The sequence below is a fragment of the Portunus trituberculatus genome, chromosome 41 (genome assembly GCF_017591435.1).
Source record: "Portunus trituberculatus isolate SZX2019 chromosome 41, ASM1759143v1, whole genome shotgun sequence".
NCBI classification, from domain to species: Eukaryota; Metazoa; Arthropoda; class Malacostraca; order Decapoda; family Portunidae; genus Portunus; species Portunus trituberculatus.
Window position 1 is genome coordinate 36,740,539 of NC_059295.1, and position 10,000 is coordinate 36,750,538.

General features: G+C 45.5%; 1 protein-coding gene across 1 annotated transcript in view; it reads right to left on the reverse strand.

The window, feature by feature from the left end:
* LOC123517115 overlaps positions 1–10,000 on the reverse strand; it is a 219,653-nt gene that overhangs the window by 63,579 nt on the left and 146,074 nt on the right. Inside the window, 2 exon segments of the mRNA XM_045277026.1 lie at positions 8,171–8,245; positions 8,248–8,311. Coding sequence (XP_045132961.1) covers positions 8,171–8,245; positions 8,248–8,311 — 139 coding nt within the window.

A 10,000-nucleotide genomic window follows, 5' to 3' on the forward strand; every position in this document is an offset into this window, starting at 1 on the left:
TTGTTTTTCCATTTTTCCTGCAACATGGGTCACTTCCAGAACCAACCTCGTTGCGCATTTTTCTCAGAAACGTTTTTCTTCCTCTCTCTCTTATCTTCGGGGAAGCGCTTAGCGAACCTTTTCACTTGTTATGGTTCTTGGCCATCTTTTGTTATGACGAGGAATTAAGAACGCATGCACGCACGCACACACACACACACACACACACACACACACACACACACACACACACACACACACACACACACACACACACACACACACACACACACACACACACACACACACACTGATCATGTATGTGTATACGTATAATCTGCGGCATGCACCACACCACCATACCTGAACTTTTGGCGGCGCGTGCAGGAGGCTCAAGTCGGTCTAAAGGTCATCATCATTCGCAGCTTCACCATTGTGTTTTTCTGGGTGTTGGCGGGCGGCCGGCCATTCCTGCAGCGCTACACGCTTTCCGCCTCACGGACTCACGGATTGGAGGGTTTTATAATCAACAAACGCATAACTTTCAACACAAAATTCATCGCCACGAAAAATGTTCGATAAAAGCACCAGGCATTACGAGTGACACGACGCGGGACAGGGTCGCCGCCCCCGCCCCCTCCCCCACCTTGCTTTTGTGTTAGTATTGTTTGTAATGCTATTATGAATTCTTTTCCATTTACTTTTGCTACCTTTACTATCACAATTACAATAATGTCATAATATGATAATAATGATAATGATAATAATAATAACAATTACTATTATAATGATAATATTGATAATAATGATGATAATAATAATAATAATAATAATAATAATAATAATAATAATAATAATAGTATAATAATAATAATGATAATAATAAAAATAATAATAATAATAACAATGATGATAATTATTATTATTATCACTAGTATTGTTGTTGGTGGTGGTGCTATTGTTGTTGTTGTTACTATTCATTATCACCACAACATCACACCACCACCACCACAACCATTACCATCATCATCACCATCATTACCATAAAAATGATAATACTAATAACACTCATGGACATCACCACCACCTCCACACCTAGCACCACCACCACCACCACCACCACCACCACTCACAACATTATCATAATTGTTCGTGACACCATTATTATTTAGGCATCAGTGTGGCTCACTTATGACACCTGCAGGTAATTAATGTCCGGGTTTAAAGCTCCGGCTCACTCACAATCCATGATTTTATCTGATAACAATGGTACAAGTTGGCGGTGATTTCTTTTTATTATCTTTTTCTTGCTGGCTGGCGCGATACGTAATGGACCTGGTGCCACACTCAGGCTGCCCAGTGATTCCTGCTCCTTGTTGCTCGTGTTCCTCCTGCGCTACAGATCACGGAAGCCAAATTCCACGTCATGGCAAAGTATTGTAATCTTCTATTCCCATTAAATCCATTATATATCTATTTCTTTTTCTTTTATGATTTTCTTCTTTCTTCACTTTTTTTTTTTTTCCTCAGCAATCTCAGTTTTCTGGACGGTTGTTCCTCCCTCGCGTGACTGTACCATTCCCTGCAAGGATCCTCACTAGACACGTCTTCGTCTCTTCGTTTATTTCTGTCTCGCTTCCTTCTCTCTCTTTTCTCTAAAAAAAAAAGGAGGGGAAAAAATCGAGCACTCTTGCTGTTACAGAAAATATATATTACTCACACTTGCGAGTATGTTTCAGCTCTTTTTCTTCTTTTTTTCTTGTTAAGCAAGACATTTTTCCATTTTTTTTCGGTGTTCACTAAGAATTTGGCGGGTGTGGCTAGAACTCTCGATGTGTGGAGCAGCGAGGTGACAACACAACCTTCCCTTCCTCCTCATCATCATGTTTATGGCCACTCCTCGATGCCCAATGCTGCATATTTCCACTCTGCAGGCGGCGTGAGCACCGCCAACCCTCAGATTCCGTCTCGCCGCGCCCTTCACCTCGTCACTCTCGTCGCTTTCCCCTCCCACTCCCGCCCCGTCCCGACGCCACTCCAACGTTATGACTCCCATCTCAAAGTAATGGCGTCATGATGCACATCTTGTGATCACTGCTGAAACTTCGTCTTCTCTTCACCTTTTTTTCTAATTTCTGTTGACGTAATCGAGCCAAGTAATAATCAAACAAAAAGCTGCAGTATTTCACTTACTCTCTGTAAAAGATAAAACACAGAAAGAGGATAAAAGCAGAATTCATTTAAAAGATTCGCAAGAACATAAAATTGACAGTGTACTCCATCTCATCATTCTGAGAGAATAATTCACTCGCTGAAACGAATTTCAGTTCAGTTCGTGCAGAAATTTCATTTGAATAAGATGATTTAATCAAATCCTACAGATCCATGTTATGGGCAGCCTTTTCTGCCGCGTGCCTGACGAGCAAGACACTTGTGCTGCCTTTCTGGCGGAGCGCATCAACAGTTATGAATGTAACAATTTCTCCGTAATAGGTATATGAGGTCGTAAGCCCCACGGTCACATTACTTCCGGATGTGTGTCATAACCTGTGCGCGAGAGGCAGTGATGCAGTGCATCCAATGGTAGCCTAACCCTTCCCTGCAACGTCCCGACCTTCCACAGCAGACCAGCCAGACACCAGGAAGAGAGTGAGGAAGGTCTTACAGGTAAAGCCAAGGCCCCAAGGCCACGGCTCGTGATCTGAGTCTTGACCTAAACTTTGTCACCACTGCTTATCACAAGGAAGGATATTCGATAAAGTTTGTATGACAGAATCTGATGTCGACTTGTTTTAGTAATAGATACTGTTATAACTTCCTTTACTTAACAGAGAGTAGTTGGCATAAGTCTCATAGAGAAAGAAAGCAATCTGAAGGCACATAAAAAGATGTACTAAAGTAATGACTCTTCTGTGTGTCTTTATCAATAAGAATAAGGAAGCAATCTTAAGACATGCAAAATGGAATACTATAATAACGCCCATTTTGAGCACTTATCTTCATCCATAGAGAGAAAAGAAACATTCTCAAGATCCATATAAAAAGCTATGTATAATGACTGTCTTGAATGTCCGTATCGAGCTGCGTGTCACTAACAAACAAATGATAACATCCACATCCACCGATATTGGCGCACAGCGATCACATTTGTGAAGGAGACGCGCCTTGACCCGCCACTACTCACACACAGGCGAGGAAAAACATTTGAGGTGAGTCCAAGCTGGCCCCAGAGGAGGCGTCACCTGTTAATAATGCATGGCGAGGGAAGGAGGCAGACCACGACCATCACCACCACCACTGCAGCGTCGGGAAATCCTCTCTGGTTGGTGTTGTGGTCGCTCACCCCACCACCACCACCACCACTGCCGCCACCCTCGACACGCTCCACGGTTCCTGCCCGTAATTTTCGTCGTGTTTTTCACTTTTCCTTTCTCCCGTTCAATGCTCAGTCAAGAATTAAATATAAGTAAAATTTCATACATATTTTTCAGAAGCATACATTTTGCCTGCATTGAAATTAACATACATTTCTCATGTAAAGACACCAGAAAAATAATGCTGCTCTCCATTTGTCTGCGAAATTAAGAAAATCCTTGAATAAAGTAACCAAACGGCTAACTTTACCGCGTTCATAATAAGATGCACATAAAACATTGCTGTTTTCCCCCCTTTGGCGGGTGAGCGCCTGAGTGTGACGGAGGGAGTAGGGAGGCCGTGGCCGTGTTAGCTCACTGCGCCACCACCGCCACCACTGCCACCACCACCACAAATACTGGAGATCCAGCACAACATAAATTGCACTAATGGTCCCACTAATCCTGGGGGCAGTCATTTATATTTTTCTTCAAACAAGGGAGCCTCAAAATTCGAGAGGGAAAGAAAGGTTGCATCCATTAGGTGGGTGTGTCATACGCGCCGCCAATGACAACACACAGAGGTGATACAACGCACCGCCCCTCCCCACCCTCCTCACCGCCTGGCGCGTCCACAGAGTGGCGTATGGCATCAACGAAAGCCGCCCTGTCGATTTAAGGGGGTCAGCTGTGACGTCAGCAGTTGCATTTTCCCCGTGGTGGCGGCGGAGTTATTGACAAGCTCGTCACGCTGTGATGACCGCTATTCCTGGCGCAGGGTTAACGCGCCCCTCACTTCCCCGCTGTGAGGGGAAACACCAGGCCAGATATTACATGATTCACGTGACATCTGTGTGTTCACATACAAACACTGTACACACCACAAATTCTTCAAATAGATAAATGAATAAATGAATAAATAAATGGGTAAATAGATAAGCAAGTAAATTCAGACACGCTATAATTCAAAGCCGTGACATGCGAGTAATGGCACACGACTGTCTGGTGCAGCGTGACGGGAAGCTCCAAGGCAACACACAGCCGTCACATTCACGGCGAACAACAAATATCCAGGCGGGCGGGTGATGAGGCGGGGGACAGGTGACTGCGTCCCGGGGCACTGAGCGAAGCGGAACACTTCCCTGTTTCGTGAAAATTCGTTCATGAAAATCTGTAAAGACCGATAAAGAGAGAGAAAAAAAATTGACTATTGATCTAAAAAAAAAAGAAGCTATTATTACCCCAATACAAAAATCGTCCACCGGTTTAACTGGAAAACGCGACTCCCACGAGTGTGGCGAGGAGAGGCGCGGAGCGGGTGAGGGGAACAGTGGGGGAGGGAAGGGAGGAGGGAGGGACTGTCCATTTCATGTCACTCGGCAGCAATTAATATTTGGTATGATTCATGATTGGAAACGGTAAAAAGTGTGTTTTCAAGCCAAATACTCACGCTGTTAGCCGAGAGAATAACTGCGAGTACAGAGAATGTAAATTTTCCTTCCTCGCGATCAGGGAACACCGCTAAGAGTATGAAAATTCCAGCGATATCAGAGCCGCTATGCGTATTCCGTCTTTTTTTTACTATTTCGTGCTCTCCTGATTTGTGAATGTTCATGACGAATTTCCTGAGACACAGATACAGGCGGCGCCGTGCAGTGGCCCTCCGTGTCTGACAGGTGATGCCTGTCGCGGCAGTCACGTAAGCTGGTTGCCCCCATCGTCTCCCCACTACCTAAGGTGTCCCAGCTTCACGACCTCTCCGCCATCACATCTATGATTAACAACACCCTCACCTCACAGCATTTCCACCGCGGTCACTGCCGAGTGTAGATGATGATATGCTTTCAGTACAAAAATAATTCAGACATGAATCGCAAAGTCCGGTCCGAGCAGCGTCACTATGAGGTGTAGGACTGAGCCGGACTAAGAGGATAGCGGTGAGCTGGCCGAGCCCTGAAGCCTTGTCCCGGGGGACTGGCAATACCCTAGCTGGGTGTGATTGGTGGGCCGCGCGTGGCGCCACGCTAGTCCCTGAGCTGCTGCTGCCGACAGATTCGGAAGCAGCGCTGAGAGCGAACCAATGAACACATCGGTGAGTGATGCACTAAGCTCTTGTTCATGGGTTGAATCAAATGTACCAAACTTGTGTTAAGTGAGAAAGTGAAAAGCTTATTAGCTTTACATCCAACATTTCACATTTCGTTTAAATCCTGCAATAGGGAGGCTTTAGAACCAGCTTTGCGGGATTATTTTGTGATGGAGGGCGTGTGCATTTATCTCTAGGTTTGTGCCGCTGTACATCAGGCAGGTTTGTGTTTTCTGTCCCCGTATAAAGTAAAGAGCAATGCATTACTCGCGAGAAAGCACCACTCACACCGAGGGAAAAGTCCCCAGTCGTGTGCCTTATTTAAGATTTCACGTGATTCCAGAAAACAACGCTTTCCACCTGTTCGTGTGTTGCATGACAGAGAGGGAGCGAATAGCTGTTATTATGAAAATACTCGAATTGTAACCATCGGTGGCAGCGTGTAAAAAAGTAATGTATAATTACAAACATAAAGCGAACCGGCAAAGTATGTTATTTACCTGCTATTAGCTTCAATGGGGCGTTATTCATTGACCGGTTCGGCCCACGCCCCAGATAGGGCCCAATGGTTAGCTAGTTAGTGTCAGTGTGAAATGTTCAAAGAAAAACTGACTGTAATCCACTTAACTGCCTACAATAATGCTCACTAGATTGGTCATTCACGCCACGCTTCCCTGTGCTCTCTGATTCCAGCTCGGCACGCACGCACGAGACCCAGGCACCGGCAGCGGCAGGGGACAGAAAGCAACAGGAGGAGAAAGTAACAAAAAGCAACTCTGTGCCAAAGAAATGTAGGAAAGAGAGAGAGAGAGAGAGAGAGAGAGAGAGAGAGAGAGAGAGAGAGAGAGAGAGAGTAAATAAGTGAGAGTGAGAGGTCTTGTTGGGAAGTGAAGGAGCAGATGATGGGCGTCGGTGATGAGGGTGTGAGTGGCGGTGACAGACACCACGACGCCGCCACAACAGAAGATAGTAGTCTGGCGTCCCTCTACTCAACGCCCTCTCACATCATTCTATACTTTTTTAATTAAGATGCTGAGTGAAGAGAAGACGACGACGACGAACACGAGTAGGCAAACGCAGCACGGCAAACACAGGCAACACAGTACGGCACATAAGCGAGCACAAACAGCACAAGGACGTAATGGAAGCTAAAAGAATTCATAAACGCGTGGCTTTACTTCTTTGTTCTTCTCTGATTACTAACTCGCAGGATCTTGCCGCTGATTTCCATATGTTAGATTTACTTACGACACACCCCATTTACCCTATTCCTTAGCGTGAGTGTTCTAGTTTCCCTCTGCCGCCCTCAGCCCCATGTCCTCATCTGCCCACACGCTGTTAGACGCCCAGTGCCTCCTGTGTCCTTGTTTGTCCTCGCGTTTCCCCCCTCCTACCCACTTATTCCCTTAGCGTCTAGCCATCAGTATCCCCGTGTGTTCCTCGTCACGGCCCATTCAGCCCCGTCGTCCCTTTCAAGCAGCCTCGATGGTGTTGACGCAGAGCCGCCGTCCCCCAGGCTTCGTCCCTTTCATTATGCTCTTGTGAGGCTTTCTCTTTCTCTCTCCCGCGCGCGCTCTCTGTCTCTCTCTTGTGTATCTTACTTCCAACCCTCCCTTAATTATCTCACCTTTCCCCGTATCCCTGTCTTTTATATCTTATCCTATGCATCTGTACTAGCTCGTGTATTGTTAGAGAAAATGAGATGGAAAGGGCGGCCAAAAGACAGAAGGGGAGGGAGTGAGTGCTTTGAAAGCGATGGTGAGGGAGGGATGTGATGAAGCAGCGAGGTATTGGTGAGCTGCATAAGGGAATGAATGTGGGTGTGGCGGTAGGCGTGGCAGGGAATGATGCAGTGACTGGGGAGAGAGAGAGAGAGAGAGAGAGAGAGAGAGAGAGAGAGAGAGAGAGAGAGAGAGGCAGACAGGCAAATATTCAAACACACACTGAAACATCTAAATAAGACGATTGGCAAGAAGGTAGGTATAATCGTAGCGTAAGTTAGGTAGCGCCTCTTCCTAACTCAGCATATGTATCATGGTGGCCAGCTCCTTTCTCCACCGCCTTTACGTTCCAATGCAAAGCTATCCTGTACCCATTTGAAGGCTGAGTGAACCTAAGAGCGCCCACTCATCCCGTAACGTTCCAGAGTACGGCATTCCCTTTTTAATTCTTTTTTAATGGAAAAGGGGCCCTGGGCTACAAGAAAAATCTGAAAAAATACCACATTGAAGGTACCAATCTCCAAATAGTACAAAAAGTAAAAAAAATGTCTTGAAATCACCTTATTAAAAGAGTTCATGTCATAAGTACAGGGGAATAAAAAGCAGGCAGAGAGTTTCAGAGTTTACCAGAAAAGGGGATAAAAGATTGATAATACTGGTTAACTCTTGCATTAGAGAGGCGGAGAGAGTATGGGAGAAAAACTGAGAATACTGGTTGACTCTTCCATTCAAGAGGTGGACAGGATAGGGTTGAAAGATTGAGAACACAGGGTAAAAATCTTGCAATGGATGATGGACAGAAAAGGGGATGAAAGATTTGGAATATTAGTTAACTTTTCTTTTAGAAGGATAGACAAAATAGAGAAAGTGAAAACAGAAAACACTGATTAACTCTTGCACTAAGGAAATAGACAGATATGGATGAAAGATTGAGAATGCTGGTTAACTCTTGCATTAGGGAGACGGACGGAATATGTGCGAAGGATTACAAGTACTGATTAACTCTAGCACTAGCAAGATACAGTACTCACGCAGCACGGTCATGTTGGCGCCGAACCACTCTGTCCTGAAGCTCGGATGCTCGGCGATCACTTCACAACGGTACTGCCAGAGGCCGCCACCGCTAGTCTGGTCAGGGAGAGCGTCACCCGCTGGTCGTCACGGAACAGCTCCTGAAAGTGAGAACAAAGAAAGAATATTAAGATGGAGAAGAGAAAGTACAGCCAAGGATAGACTGAAATAGTGGTGTACAGACGTATTGTTACTCTCTCTCTCTCTCTCTCTCTCTCTCTCTCTCTCTCTCTCTCTCTCTCTCTCTCTCTCTCTCTCTCTCTCTCTCTCTGTCTGTCTGTCTGTCTGTCTGTCTGTCTGTCTGTCTGTCTGTCTGTCTCTCTCTCTCTCTCTCTCTCTCTCTCTCTCTCTCTCTCTCTCTCTCTCTCTCTCTCTCTCTCTCTCTCTCGTAATACAAATGGATTACAATGCACTGGAAAATAAAGAGGAAGCGTTCGAACATCGCTGCACTCGACAGCAAACTCGTCTTCCTTCGTTGCAGATTTTTTTCCCCTCTTCGTGCGTGACGCTTAACGAACTCTCCCAATCGCCCACTCCTCCACGTCTTCCTCCGCCCCAATAGATCAGAAGAACTCGGCGTATGTGATGCTTATTTTTACTTTGTACACGTATGAGTTTTTCAAGGGGGGATATTAATGAGCAGACTATCATTTCAGGTAAAGACCTCTACATTCAGAAACGCTCCGCTCTTTCTCACCACGACTATTTTCAAAGGTCACAGAGTGGAATTGCCGCGTTCTCGAGAGTGTTTCTTCTATTACCAACGTAGAAATCTTGTTACCATGTCACTTGAAGCGTAAAATACACCATTAAAAGCCTATTTCACTTCAAGTTGGACTATTGAATGTAGACGAGGTGCGGATGGAAGTGTTTCATAATATGGTCGTAAGTGGCAGGGTGGTTTGGTGGCTTGGTGAGGTAACACCAGCAACAGGCAGTCACCGTTAAAGGTTACTACAAGCAGCACTGTAGCACTAAATAGTAGTGTTTGGCAAATAAATCTACACCATGATGATAGTTTTTTAAAATGGGATGTGGTGTCAGAGAGAGAGAGAGAGAGAGAGAGAGAGAGAGAGAGAGAGAGAGAGAGAGAGAGAGAGAGAGAGAGAGAGGTAAGCAGGCAGATACGTAGACAAAGACAGACAAACAGAGACAGAGAGAAACAAACCCATCCACTTGAAGCAACAAAGACTGAGACAGAGACAGACATAATAAGGATGGGACAAAGAGCACCCAGTAATATTCACACAACAACAACAACAACAACAACGAGAAAAAAAAAACACGACAAACGAGACATGACTTCCACCAAAAGATGCATACCAGCGAGTAGTAATCTTCGCTGTGAAATGACGGGAAATAACTTTAAAATCGGGACTTGGAGCATCGGAGGGGAGGCTTAAGCGTTACACAATGTTGATGCAAAAGAGCGGCAGCCGAGTGGAGCGGGAGGACGGGCGTGCATGCTAACAGTAATGCTGATGATGATGAAAGGCGGAGGACGGAAGGAGGGAAGGTACAGTTGTATATGCGAACGAGTAGGAGCCAGAGGGAGACGAGTTGCATTAACACTTTCAACGAGGAGAGAAATTACTAGGTGAGAGAAGCTATTCGAACTAAGCCTGTGTGTTTCCCTCTAGTTATCATTAGCAGACACTGGACTAACCACCAGGTAAGGCAGCCAGGTAACGAGTCCCTATCTCACCTGTTTTTTTTACACCTGAGCTGGCAGGAGTGATAAAGCTGAGGGGAGGGAATGTACAGGGAGGAAATGATAGAAAGAAATCCTC